Source organism: Xenopus laevis, chromosome 1S, assembly GCF_017654675.1.
Source record: "Xenopus laevis strain J_2021 chromosome 1S, Xenopus_laevis_v10.1, whole genome shotgun sequence".
Lineage (NCBI taxonomy): Eukaryota > Metazoa > Chordata > Amphibia > Anura > Pipidae > Xenopus > Xenopus laevis.
The window spans coordinates 192,009,025-192,024,487 of record NC_054372.1 but is presented as its reverse complement, the minus strand read 5'-3'; the positions used below and the strand labels follow the sequence as shown (position 1 = coordinate 192,024,487).

General features: G+C 37.8%; 1 protein-coding gene across 1 annotated transcript in view; it reads left to right on the top strand.

The window, feature by feature from the left end:
- The window catches only part of dcc.S (DCC netrin 1 receptor S homeolog), a 479,548-nt gene that overhangs the window by 392,946 nt on the left and 71,139 nt on the right, over positions 1-15,463 (top strand). The window contains exons 13-15 of the mRNA XM_018244588.2: positions 6,750-6,891; positions 7,447-7,557; positions 12,355-12,549. Of these exons, the coding sequence (XP_018100077.1) occupies positions 6,750-6,891; positions 7,447-7,557; positions 12,355-12,549 (448 nt within the window). The remainder of the gene's footprint in view (positions 1-6,749; positions 6,892-7,446; positions 7,558-12,354; positions 12,550-15,463) is intronic.

Here is a 15,463-nt window from a genome sequence, read left to right as displayed (position 1 = left end):
GTACTTAGAGATTTTAAAGAGAGTATTGAATTGATTGGGAATGCAAGAGTCTAACATTCTCTAAATTTGTTCTGAATAGGAGATGCTAGAGTTAACTCATTTCATAGCTGTGGGCTTTAACATCGCAAGTCTCATCTCGGCAATCACTCAGAACAACAACTATTAATTTACAAGAGATCAGTAGAATGTCTGGTGACCTCTAGCTGTTTACTTGCTCTAGTTAGATCTATTACATATCGATTAAGAAAGTCTGTAGTTCTTGGAAACAGAAGGACAAATATTAAGTATGTTTACAGATATTTATTTGTGTGTGGGGATCAGACATGCAACAAAAAAATAAAATTATTTAAACAGTCTTTTTTTTATGAAAAATCATTTTTAAAGGACATACGTTTCCCTTGTACAATAAGATTAGTTGTATAGACACCAAGCTGCATGAAGTTACACATGACTCCATAGAGATGACTGGGATTAACTGAAAAACTAGCAAATGAGGTAAAATATTGAAAAGTGGATGTGCATCAAATCCTTACTTTTGGGATACGACTGAATCCTCAAGCATATCCGAACCTTAATTTGCATATGTGGAATGGTGAAAAAAACTCTTGGGATTTCTTTATGTGTGACCTAAAATCGGTTCAGATTTGGTTTGCCTGGCATGCAAGCCCTGGATTTGGTGCGTGCCTATTGGTAGAAATAATTTAAATGCGGGTAATACACTTCATGGCAGTTGATTGAGGTCCTCCTCAATCGAGAGGGATTTGGGATTTTTGTGGACAACACTCTGTTTAAGTATAGGCAGTGTCACTCATTGGCTACCAAAAGCAAAAAAAAGTACCATCTTGCAAAAAATACCATTAACTTGAGGGATGAAAACATAATTTTGCTACTTTATAGGTCTCTGGTAAGTCCTCACATTGAGTATGCAGTGCAATTATTGGGTTCCAGTCTTTAAGAAGGATATTAATGAGCTGGAGAGAGTGCAGCGTAGTATAATTATAGTTTATATAATAAACTGGTTACGGTATGGAAGATTTAAACTAGGAGGGTTTATGTTTCTGAAGGAAGTTTTTTCTGATGAACAAGTGCTTGTGCAGGGACATAATTACTCTATACAATTACAGTAGAGGACATACAGTAGATAGATAGTACTGGATCTTTTTCTCTTAAAAAAGATCAAAGAACAAGATGCCACCCTTTATACTGAAGGAACAGAACATTTATTTGAACCAGTGTATGTGGTTCTTCACATTGAAGGCAGTGAGGTTGGGGAATTCCCTGCCTTTGATGTTGTGATGGCAGATTCTATAAATGCCTTTAAGAGTGGCTTGGATGGACTATAGCATCTAAGGCCCCTTGAGACTACTTAAGATCTCCTCTTAGTTAGTATAGGTATGTGTGGTGAAAGGAAGGAAACCAAAAAAGAATAACAGATTTTATTTGCTTTCTACAGTCTTTGGGTGGAGGTCATTCTGTACCAGAATATGCAGTGATTAGCCTTAGTATTTTTCAAGTTTTGTCGTACATGAAGAGAACAACAGAAATAGAGAGAGATCCACTACCGTAAAAACATCTTACACCCTATCGTCTGCTTTCATTAAAAATGCAAAATAAGTTTCTCAACCACTGTAATAATATATGTAAATATTTGCATAAAGAAGTCTGCAGGGACTGTCTGATCATTACAGCGGCACTACCATATGAGAATAAATAAACCTTTTTTCATTTACTAAACATGCATATTTAATTAAGATTGAAGTGCAGCCATTTTTGTTGTTCTTTCTTGCAAGCCAAAAAAAAAAATCATATTCCGAATTACTGTCCCACTGTGAAGAAGCAGATTAGCTGAATTAGTAAACAAGAGAGGGTTGCAAGCTGGTAAGACTATTTAACAAGGAAGAGAGTATAATCATTGTTGTTGTCATGAAATCTTTTGAATTACTAAGAATATTAGTTTGTGTTTGATTCTTACTGCGCTAATTGTCATTCCGCTGCCGAAATCCAATTTCACAATTCCACATTAATTATGTCTTTATTCTTGTTTGGTGATACTAGCTTTCCGCAGAGCATTCTTTCCCTGTACAAGCAGCATTTTTAAGAACTTGCAATCTAATATGAAGATAAAAATAATATGAGGCTGGAAGGAGCTAAGAAAGTAATTTTTTTTGTATCAAGGGTAGCTTCTTAGGCATGTTATCCCTAGCCCTACAACCAGCTAGTTATGGTGAGATTTGGGTAGAAAGTCTGGCTGTTCTATTAGATATCCCTGTAAGTATGGTGGAAGACAAGTGGTGGGCGTATGCATTCAATGCATTTTGGCAAATTTTCTCAGTTTCGTAAATTTTTGTCAAAACAAAATGCATTGAATTCAATGGGTGTCAAATCTTTTTTGTTGCTTGATGCGGCATGTATAATTTTTTTCGTCACACAACTAATTTTTTTCCGTTATTTTTTTTTTTAGTTTTTTAATTAATTAATTAATTAATTAATTAATTTAATTATCTCCACCCATTGGAGTCTACGGTGCAGATTTACTAAAAGGCGAAGTGACTAACGCTGGCGAAGGGACTTTGCCAATTTACTAGGCATCACTTCGCTAGAGAAGGAGATAGACACTAGCTGTGAATCGCAAATTTTATCTCTGGTGAATGGGTGTTACTCTGCAAATTCACTTAGATGCGGGATTTTACTGAACGTTACCTCTTTCGTCAAACTTTCCTTCGCCAGCTCAGACCAGGCGAAGTGCAATGGAGTGCATTGATCTTCTTCCATCTTCTGTTACTTCCATCATATTTTGTAGTGAATGAAGTTTCTATGTCCAAAAAACGCTGGCGTTTTTTCAGAGTGATAGCCTGCAAAAGTCCTTAAATTTTTTTTTGGGGTAACTGGGTTTCTCCCTCCATTTTGTAACATATGGAACATTAACTATACAGTGGGCTCATGTTTAGGGCATTATAACAACTCTTTGATTTGCTTGCTTACTGAAGTAACGCTAGCGAAATTTAGCATTTTAGTAAATTAGCCAATTTTCGCTGCTTAGAAAATTTACCCCTATGGCAGTTTTTTTTTCTGGCTAAAAATTTCACTCATTACTAGATGATCACATTATTGGCAAAAGCCTTGGCTTTTCAAACAGGTTAAAATTTCTATTGGGCACCTTTGAATTCTATTGTTTCTACCTGCGTATCTGATAAGTCAGCTCTTAACATTTGTAGAGAAATGCAATCAGGGAGCCAATGAAAGACACTGCATGACATTTAGTTTATAGTTCCAGTTTGTAGTATTATTTGACTCTAGACAGTTACATGTAATTGTCAAGTACCAAGAAGGGGTCAAACAGGAGTTACTGAAGGAGAATTGAGTTGTCTATATTAGGGGCCCCAAACTTTTTTTTACCCATGAGCCACATTCAATTGTAAAAGGAGTTGAGGAGCAACACAGGCATAAAAAAGTTCCTGGGGATGCAAAATAAGTGCTGTGATTGGTTATGTGGTAGCCCCTTTGTGAACTGGCACCTACAGGGGGCTCTGTTTGGCAGCACATCTGTTTTTTTATACAACCAGAACTTGTCTCAAAGCCAGGAATTCCAAAATAATCACCTGCTTTGAGGCCACTGGAAACAACATCCAAGGGGTTGATGAGCAACATGTTGCTCACAAGCCACTGGTTGGTTATCACTGGTCTATATTAATGAATGCATTGTAGACAGAAAGTAAGGTGGTATTGATTTGTAGTCCCACACAGTCTATCCAGATAGCAAGGACACGTGTGTCTCTGAGCAGGTTAGTAAGAGCTCAGAAACTATTTTTGAGACTATTATTTGTGGGATTTATTGGTCTACCCATTCCCATTGCCATAATGGCTTCAAAGGTACAATAAGACAAAAAAAGGGCGTTTCTAAGTCATTAGGCATTTTGTAATGGTCAATATTAAACTTCTGATGTTGGTAGTAATGGAAATGGGTGTGGAAGCCTAGGTATCCCTCATTTTAGATATTACTGACATTCACATCTACAGTGAGATGCTTGTGTATGTTCGCATGTGAGAGTTAGGGGGCCAAAAAAGCATGATCCTATTATGTATGTTATACAATGTTACATTCAAACTTTATTCCCCAATATTTTGTGAGGATCTCATTGCTTTATAAGAAGGCAGCTACAAATAGGCGCCTTTTGTCTGCATATTTGTAATGTTATGGATTTTTTATCAAGTCTTTCTATGATATTTTCCTTGAGATCTCATATGGAGTGAAGCATCAGTACATTAAACACTGTTTTCTGCACCTCGTGAGATTTACTTCTGTAGCAAAATCAACTACGTCGCAGCCAGACTCTGCACCTCCGAAACACCGGGCTGCTGCTACCTGGAATTTATTTTCATGTCACTGAGCAAAAACTTTTCACTTGATAAAATAAAACAAATATCTCCTCACCAATTACCCCTCTGTTTGAGAGATTTTGACAAATCAAAAGACATGACACTAGTGATGGGCGAATTTATTCGCCAGGCGCGAATTCGCAGCGAATTTGCATGATTTGCCGCCAGCGAATAAATTCGCGAAACACCCGTGAAAATTCGCGTCAAAAATTCGCCGGCGTCAAAAATTCGCCGGCATCAAAAAATTTTTTTTCGAAAAAACGATGCCGGCGCCAAAAATGGGCGCCGGCGTGGAAAAAACGGGCGCCGGCGTGGAAAAAACGGGCGCCGGCATCAAAAACGGGCGCCGGCGCCAAAAACGAGACGCCGGCGCGATTTTGCAAATTCGCCCATCACTACATGACACATTTAACATTTAACACATTAAGCTGCAGCCAGACAACTCAAACCAAATTTAACTTGGGTAACTAACAACCTTTCCACCTGAATATGGTGTGGTCCATTTAAAATGAATCAGCAAAGTAAACTAGTTGCCTTCATAACTAGTGCTGCATATGAGGGATATTCTTTTGTATTTTAAATCCATTTTTGGTTTTGCATATAAATTATGGACTATTTCAGAGAAGTCGAGAAAGAAAAAAGGTTTAAAGCAAATGATTCAACATTTTAGTGCAATGTGAAATATTTCACAGCTCAAGCGTTTGTTGTTCAGGAAGTGAAATGACATTTGAAAGTAGCTGAAATAAAATTATGTTAAGTACATTTGCTAGTCAAAGAGTAGAGTCAAATCATGTGTTCAAATAACATCAGGATGAAGGGGATATATATTTTTGGAATAGACCCAACTTGTTCTGCTAATTATAAAGCTCAGCCGCACCAAGGCAGTAACCAACAGCAAACAATGAGAGGCATAATTTTATTCTTCTACTTACAGTAGAATGACCAAAGATACACGCTGAATGGTTGCTATGAGTTACTACCAAGGGTGAGAAAAGGAACCTCAATGAATCCTTTGGTTCAAAGAAAAATTATAGTAAACCATCACTTTCAGCTTTATTCAAAATGTAAAGAAGAGATATGTGATCTTCCCAGGATAACGTTTTTCGAGAATTCTATGCAAATTATTACAATGTCTCAATGTCTCACAATGTTCTCCAAGATACAGTCTGGTACAAGGACCCATATCTGACAGCAGTGTTGTATTTAAGTCTATCACTGCAAAGCTCAAGCCTGCCTTCCCCTCATTGATTGGTGCATACATCTAGAAGGGCTATTACTAATATTTCAGTGTTCAATACTTTATTTCGATTCTCAACATAGCAAATTACTATTGGTTTTAATATCTATAGCTCCAGAATTAACATTTTTAATCTAACCATTCATCCTGTTTTATTTACTACAGTGGAGCAGTAACCATGTATCTATCATCCATAAATTTGTACCTTTTACCCATCTAAACCAAAAAGGGATCTATTATCCAGATAATATGCTCATAGCTGTCTGCCTCAAGGGGTCTGCCAGAAATCACATATTTATGTTAATAAGGAACACCAAAGCATTTATTTTAGTAGTCAGTAACAGACGCCTCATGTTTTCATTATGTCGATGCTTAGGCTTATAATGACATTTACCCAAGAAAATAAGACTCTGGCACAACAAGAGTTCTCTACATGGGCTCTAAAGCTGGCCATAGACTCAAAGATCCGCTCGTTTGGCGACATCGCCAAACGAGCGGATCTTTCCCCGATATGCCACTATTGGCATGGCTATATCGGGGGTAATTCGAACTTCGATTGAATTACGATGCGCCAAGGGGCTCCGACGGGTCGGTCGGTTAAAAATCAAACCTTCCCGATCGATATCGTGGCCAGATATCGATCGGGAAGACCCTTTCGGAAGCCCCCATACACGGGCAGATAAGCTGTAAAATTGGTCCAAACGACCGATATCGGCAGCTTAATCTGCCCGTATATGGCCACCTTAAGGTGGATTCTTCTAGCTAGAATGTGTCCTTTCAAGATATTTTTAAAGTAACATGGTATGCTGCACTATGACTTTGCAGGGAATTGTCATTTTGCTATTGCATAGACCCCCCAATGTGCGGTATAATGCATAACAGACCCATTATTTGGCAAACATATTTACAGCCATGGACTATATATATAAAACTAATTAAGGCTGGTGTGACTTCATAGTGATTAATCACGTCCTGGAATTGACAATGTAAGTATTATTGGATACTAGATCTCTAATAAAGTAACTTCTTTATCTTACATTGCTAGACATATCAGCAGTCATGCAAAGTGCTACCTGCTTGTATCCATCCTTTGTGCTTCATGCATCCATTAACCCTGACATATGTCTCTTTTCAGAGTATAAAAGTGAGCTGGTTACCTCCTCCATCAGGAACACAAAATGGATTCATTACGGGCTACAAGATTCGGCATAGAAAGACAACCCGGAGGGGGGAACTTGAAACACTAGAACCAAATAACCTCTGGTATCTCTTCACAGGTCAGATCATGATCTAATTCACAAATATGACATTATTTTGATTCAGACTTCTTGCAATTTATCAAACAAACTTGTTTTTCTATTTGAATTTTTTGAGTATTTTAGTGAGTACATTGCCCTCAATGAATACCTTGGCGATTCGCCTGTGTGTTTAATGTAGCACCAAGAAAAAATGATAAAGGATTAAGGCTCCACTGCATAGCAGCATGTGGAAAAAAAGTATAAATTTGCACATAAAATTTATGCCCCAAACCATCGTTGAAAACTTTATAGGGGTTGGAAAGAATGATGTTGTAGTAGATAAAATTTCTAAGTTTAATATAAAGGGGAAAGAAGCAAAGGATATTTCTGATTAGGTTTAGAGGGTTTGTATATGGGAATGAATGTACATGGAGGCGATAGAGAGGATCTTGGTCTTGTCAATGAAGTGTTCAAGTTGTTGTCTACTGAACTGAATTTCCATTTAGCTGTTACCACTCACAATATGACAATTCACTGCTGGTAATTGCATTTCATTTTATGTTTACTTAATAGTTGTTTGTTCTCATTTTCTAGGGCTTGAAAAAGGCAGCCAATACAGTTTTCAAGTGGCCGCTATGACTGTAAATGGAACTGGACCCTCCTCAGACTGGTACACAGCAGAAACACCAGAGAATGATCTTGATGGTAAGGTTACATTCTTGGCTGTAGCCTTTAAAGGATACAGTATGCATTCTGGAGGAAAAGGACCAATGTATTGCAGAAGTCACTAGTAGAGAGGCTTTTTCATCCAGTATATTTTGACAAAAACCTTAAGGGCTCAAATACAGGTGAAGCCAGAGTTACATCAAAGAGGCTACTTTGGCCATCTCAGTAACCATCAAAATTCCTTTTAGAATCCTTGGAGCTCCATCTACTGAAAATATTTAGGGAACCTTTCAGTAGGAAACCGCTTGTTTTAAAAGGTTTAAATATGATTTAGTACTCAAGTATTGTTCGGTTCATCCATAAATATATTCTTCTTCTTATGTCTTCATGGTACACTTACTAGATGTTGGCACAGTTTAGGTTTTGAAAGCACACGGATTCCTTGACCTATCATCCAGAATCTGATGTTTTTCACATAAAGTGACAAGTTAAAATGTTTACTTATATCAGCAATATTTATGGTAACGACTTTAATGAGTCCAAAATATTTCACACCCATATTCATTTCACACTTACCATATTTGATAAGAGTATGTAACTTAGCCATGGGGTGGGCTGGAATATGCTAATGGAAATTTACAGGGGGAAGGGTAGGGAGTTTTAGCTTAAGTAGGAGGTGGGTTGTAGGTGTTGGCCAAGGGGCAGGGGTCAATATCTGATGCAGCTATAGAGACCAGGATAAGGATTCTATGACAGTAACTTGTTCTACAGCATAGGAAGAAGAACCATAGCAATATGTAAAAGAACATATAACACCTTTAGGTTGTTTAGACAAAAAGAGTTGGCCTTTGAGTAAATAGTTAAATGGTCTCCCCAAAACAATTTTATATGTACCCTACAGTGTTCCCTGTGTTTACCACCTGCTAGAAATACAACAAAAAAAATATAGCTATGATCCCTTACCGTTCAGTGCATACTTTAGGGCTAATATTGAAAAATATATTTTATTGTTATTTATGATTTTGAGTGTTCATACAAAAAGTGATAATGGCTGTTTTCGTACCCAATGCATTTGGAGCCCTGTGGCTGACTATGTTTTATTTTTTGCTCTCTTGCTTGAAAAATAAGAGCAATTCCTATTTCTGTCAGTCCAGCAACAAAGTGATAGTGGGAGCACTTACCGGTACACAGCCAAGCTTCTGTGTGCTGCAACGTCCAGACCGCTATCCTAAATGGCAATCCAGGGCAAAATCAATGTAGAGGAACGGAGCACCTTCGAGCCAGAATAATATGTTAAAAAAGTCAAAATTTATTATAAATCCATTAAAAATTACAGCAGCATCTCTCCTGTGGGGCTGCCCGCTTAACGCTTTCGTGACTCACTGCCACTTCATCAGAGGCTATTTTAATGGATTTATAATAAATTTTGACTTTTTTAACATATTATTCTGGCTTGAAGGTGCTCCGTTCCTCTACATTGATTTTGCCCTATTTCTGTCAGGTACTGTGAGCTTTAAACATGGCAACTAAAGTTATGTACAGTCGTCATGCGAGCCAGCTTGCTAGCCGCAATTGTAAAGTTTGTGATCTTTCTCCTGCCTTTACTGTGCCTGCGATTGAAAAAAGCATCAAGGAGAGGAACGGCACAATGAAGATAAAGTCTTCAATTCCCACTGGATGTTTCTTTTAATTACTGCATTTTGTTAAACTGATTAGAAAGCCAAACATCATGACTGAGTCAAGGTTCCCTGCAAAGCTCCCATGTGCTTGTTGACATCTGGGAAAGATCTTAAATATTTATTCACTGCTTCAGGATACGCGGGCAATGAAAGTGCCTTCAGCCTATTGTGCTTGAAATTTTTAATTTAATTTATCGGAATGGCAATGTAGAGAACCTGTGAACATTATGGAAAATGGATATAAAAAGAACCTCTGTTTGCTTTTCCGTAAATCTTGTCTAAATAAAGTGCTAAGCAATGTAATGCATATGTAATAAATCATAGAAAAGCTCTGCATAAATCAGATTGTAATTTATATCACCACTGCTAAAAGGGGGCAAGGCAAAAAGATCTTGGTCAAACTGAAGCATACAACATTATTCACGAAATAAACAAGTTTTCTGAGCATATTCTTCATTCATATTTTATGCTGTTGATTTCTTATGTATCTTTATGTTAGAAAAATTATTTTTCTCTTTAAATTTTGAATGTATTTTTCAAGAGTTTTATGAGTTATTTACTAAAACGTAAACCATGAAGGCATACACATGTTCCAAAGGTAAAAGGGACCATTTGCCATGACCTTTAACATGGTTTTGACAAGTTTTAGATGGAGTATTTTTTGATTTATTGACTACAAAAATTCAAGTTTTAGGAAATACCGTATATACTCGAGTATAAGCCGACCCGAGTATAATCCGAGGTACCTAATTTTACCTAGGAAAAGTGGGAAACGTTATTGACTCGAGTATAAGCCTATACTATATACTTGCTATATAAGTGAAACAGAAAATTATCAAAGATCGGTGTGCTCACGATTGAAAAAGTAAATTGCCGGTACCTAAAACTAAATATAGTGTAGCGTGCTTCTTTCCAGGGGTTAATGAAACATCAGAAATGTATTAAACACACACATATATATTCAGAAATAAGTATAGGAGTAATTTTTTTTTAAAGCTCACATGTACTTCCCCCTCACCATTTCCAACTCCTTTTTAGTCTTCTGTGTTGTGTCCCAGCATAGCTCTCCACTTTGTCTCATTTCCAACCTTCTCCTTCTGCTGCATTGGTCAGGTACTTCCACAGCAGAGCTCACTTCTGCCTGCACAGTCACCTTTTTCAGCCCCTCCTTCTTCAGTCTCACTGTGCAGAGATGGCCACTTTTGCCTGCAGGGTCACATTTTCCTTTCACATAGCACAACTACCCGCCCACTTCTCCTTCTAACCGGATCTTAGGACAGGCATGCAGGGATGATTCTGACGTTTAAGGAGCCTTAAATCACGGGGATAAGGGCTTTTTGACCTAAAAACCTAGCGTTTGGGTAGGGGCAAGCCTTAAAAAACAACTGACTCAAGTAAAAGCCGAGGTAGACTTTTTCAGCACATTTTGAGTGCTGAAAAACTCGGCTTATACTCGAGTATATACGGTAATCAAGATAATCCTTCCTTGTTCTGTAACTCTGGTTATTAAACTTACAATTCTTGAGACTGCATTTAATTTAAAGTGCTTATTTATTTCTTGGAATAAAAATTAAGAACAAATAAAGCTATGGACGTTTCAGCTTTTGAGATCTTGTCTCATGGTCATAGGGGAAAAACAAATCACCACTAAACCCCAGGGACATTTTCCCACCATTATGTTCTTTTATCTTGAAAAATGTTGAACTTTAATATATTATCCCCTTAAAGTTGGGATTGCTGACACTAGTGATGAGTGAGTTTGTACAGTTTCACAAACATTCCCGGGAAAAATATGTGTAGCAAAATATTCATCACTAGCTGACACCACGAAACAGTTACATAATTAACATGAAAGTCAAGACGAAGAGGCAATGAAAAATATAAGAAATTTTAAGCAAGAATTTCTGCTTAGGATATTAAAAGCTAATATTTTAAAAATTACTGAAACTCGTTTTATTAAGAAACTTTTTTTTTGTTAGAAAGAGTTTTATCAAAAACATCAGCAAGTGGAAGACCCAACACAGAAAATTAAGAATTTTTCAATTTATCCAGTTATTAGTTCCTCTAAATATGGCTGCCATGGGACAATCTTTCTTTCATATAAAGTATTAAAAACCTTAACCCTGATCCTACCAATATATAAAAAACATATTTTCGCTTAAAGTCATATATTAACTTTTCTGGAAACTACTTCTCAGCTTGTGAAGTATTTTATTTTAGAGGCAACTGTAGTACTTCAGGCAGATGTATGTCTTCTAGTGGTGTGTGACATATAACGTACATATTACTGCTGTAATCTTGTGCCTCAGTACTATAATGTGAGTATCATCATTGGAGTTTGCTTTTAGCATGTCTCGTGTGCTCTTAAAGGGACACGCTACAATGTTATGTTCCATACGGTACAGGTCCATACAGGTTCTTCTTTTACTGCCCTGGCATATAAATATAAATGATAACAATGAAGTTCATTTTTTTCATTCATCATTTTTTAATTCTTTTTTCTGTTTCTTTGTGTAAGTTGAGCCAATGCAAAAAAATATATTATTCCCCAATGTGTATAAAATACTCCATTTAGCAAGTAACATACAGTATCTACTGTTATTTTCACTGTCTTGTTGACATACAGTTTGTGATTAGATAAATATTTCTGTTTGTAGGTGGTTTGGCAGCATTTCTTTATTAATGACATCTTCCTAAACTTAATATATTAAGTTGCATGCCCTGAATCAATTCCAATGCTGAATCATTTATTAGTTATTGAATTAATTTTGAGTATAAATGTCATATTACTATAAATAAATTGGATCATCCTAAATTTCTTCTAATAATTAGCTTTAAAGTTTAACAAATTCTAAAGTCGAATAACAATATTCCAGGTTGATTTCCCATGTCAATGTAAATCTTATGCACAAATATGGTATTGGAAGACATGTCTGTTCTAATCATAAATTAAACAGAATCTACAATGACGTCTCATGAGGGGATTAAAGTTGGTTTCCATTTTATTTCTCATTTTTTTTGCATCAAGCATAACGTTCATGCCATGCTCATGCCATGCTTTCAACCAAAGCTCTGGCCAAATGATTACATTACAATAGTAGGGCTGCAGGAATAACAATATATTAATATATTAATAGTTGTTTTTTTCTGCCTCCAGAATCCCAGGTACCAGACCAGCCCAGTTCTCTTCATGTAAGACCATTAACAACCAGTATCATTATGAGTTGGACTCCACCGCTGAACCCCAACATTGTAGTGAGAGGCTACATTATCGGCTATGGAGTTGGAAGCCCATATGCAGAAACCATCAGAGTGGACAGCAAACAGCGATATTATTCAATTGAAAATTTAGGTACGTGTTGCCACATTGAGCAGGCTATTCCTCATAAGTAATTGAATTAATTAAGGTTCTTCATGTGACACATTCATAAAGAATGATGGGTAAGTGGTCAGAGATGTATCACATAGGGGCAAATTTACTAAAGGTCAAAGTGATTAACGATGGTGAAAATTCGCCAGCGTGATGTCATTTCGGTACTTTGATTTACTAATGAGCACAGGCGTAACTTTGAGACTGAAGCTGGCACTCATTTGCACTCAATCGGCAGGACAAGTTGCGCTCTGGCGAAGGGATGTAACTGCGCAAATTCACTAAGATGCGGATTTTACTGAACGTTACCAGACATGCCTTCGCCACCTCAGACCAGGCGAAGGGCAGTAGAGTAGATACAACTTCTTAAAAATTTAGTTGAAAATGTTTCTAAGTCCCAAAAAACACTGGCGTCCTTTTTTCAGGGTGATAGGCTGCAAAAGAGCATCATTTTTTGGGGGGTAACCAGCTTCCCCCCTATATTTGCTAACATATGGCACATAAACTATACAGTGGGCTCATGTGTAGGGCAATATAACAACTCTATTGTCTTTATTAAGGTTCCCTGGGCTTGTGTAATGTAATGTATCTGCTGCAACATATACGTCCATTAAACTTTAACTTCCCGCCGTGTTCAAATTAGCCAACACTAGCGCAACTTCGCTCTGCTTGCCAAATTAACGCTACCGCAACTTTGCCAGCGTTCGGCACCCTGGATGCAACTTTATTAGTGAATTAGCGTTGTCTTACCGAATTTTCACCTGACGAAGTGTTGCACTGCCTGCGAAGCCGTCGATGGCGAATTTTTGTCGCTTAGTAAGGACCCTCAGTGAAAGGTCCTTATGAGGTTTCATGGATATGGCTTTTAATAAACAGCTTGTATAAAGTCTTCCCCCCACAAGGTGGAATTTGGAACCTATAAAAATGTTGGTTCATATATGGAAACATCTTTGTACACATTTATTAGTGTATGGAATATGAGAATCAGTGCAATTAGACACAAGCAAAATACATTTACAATTGGTTCCAAAAAATGTAGTAGGTTGAGTAAGTTCCAAAACTCTAAGAACATTCTTTGGTTTCCATGGTTGTCATGAAGATGCTTCCAAAAAGGGCAAGTTTACTAAGTGAGGATAATGAAAACATTCCAATTATATTTAATTTCATGCTAGGAAATACAAATAATATATTTGCATTTCTAATTAGTATCTGTCACATCACAAAGTATCAGTAATGTGTTTTAAAGGGGAAGGAAACCTCGTCGGCGCTAACCCCCCTCCCGTGTATTGCCCCCCTCCCTCCTCCCCCCTGGCCTACCCCTCCCGCTGGGCAAATGCCCCTAACTTGTTACTTACCCTTCTGCGCAGGTCCAGTCCAGGGAGTTCACAGGCGACATCTTCTTCCATGCGATCTTCTTCCTGCTTTGATCGGCGCATGCGCAGTAGGATCATTTCGCTGGTACGATCTACTGCGCATGCGCGTGACTTTTGGCGCATGCGCAGTAGATCCGTACCGGCGAAATGCTCCTACTGCGCATGCGCCAAAACGCCGTCAAAGGAGGAAGAAGATCGCGTGGAAGAAGATGTCGTCTGTGAACTCCCTGGACTGCACCTGCGCAGAAGGGTAAGTAACAAGTTAGGGGCATTTGCCCAGCGGGAGGGGTAGGCCAGGGGGGAGGAGGGAGGGGGTGCAATACACGGGAGCGGGGGTGGGGGGTTAGCGCCGAGGAGGTTTCCTTCCCCTTTAAAGTCTAATTGGTATCTGCCATGCCAGAAAATACCAGTAGTATACCTTTATTTGCAATTAGAATGTTTCATGCTGGAAGACCTGACTTACTGTATGTTTAATTAAGGGGCCACAGCTTTTCTCCAGCCCTGATATTGGAGTACTTTTCATTGGTACAGTAACTTCACTGAGATATATACCAAAAAAATACTATTAGTAACTCAATATGTCCTTAGTACTTTTATCTACATTGCCTCCTGCTCCAGAGACTTCTCTGGTGCTTGTAGCCCAGCACCAAACTCACCCTGCAATGAACGGGACCTAGTTATCGTGAAAATAATAATGCAATAAAGGCATTTCATCATTAATGGGCTTATTGGTTAAAAATCTAATTTGTGAGGTTTGATGGTACTTTTAGTAGTACCATTTTGACCTCGTGTAAGACAAAACTCAGTAAAGGAAAACCTTTAGTAATAGTCAGGCAATTTATTCTTACATAATACAACATAACAGTTTTGTCTGGGTAAGCTGTTGGAGTAACACACAGAATGTCAGCCAAGGACTTACCAAAGACACACCTCTTGGTCCAGGCGTTATATAGCTTTCAGAAGGAATTTACAGTTATTGTAACAAAGGGTTCACGCAAATACCATACATAGTCTGACTCCTCCTTGTACAATTAATGTCTAAATGATTTACTTAGTCTTACATGTTATCAAAGGAATGTTGTAACATACTGTGCCTAGCTCCAACGGCTAACCAAGGCCATTGTGGTATTTCCAGTAATTTGAGTAGCACTTCAGCTAAAAGGGGCCCCATCAGACAGGCTGGCGTTATGCTGACACTCTGGAATTTAAGTAACAGAGTGATGATCTTTTGTTTGTATGGCCTAGTATAAGCTATATGAGTGACCATTGTCCACAGTAGACCATTAGCCCTTATAGTCCATCCTGCCTTGGGCCCTATAGCGTTATGGCGTCATGGAGGGCGGGGGTGACAAATATCAACCCTCTGACACTAGCCATTCGTCCGTCTTAGGATTTAGACCGTTCCAGATATATATTATATAAACAGGTTTGTGAGATTTTTTTCTACTTCGAATAAACTCACAATTTTAAAAAAAAATTTGAAAGTTTTACAGGTTTTTAAAGCCGAGTGCCACAGAATTTAT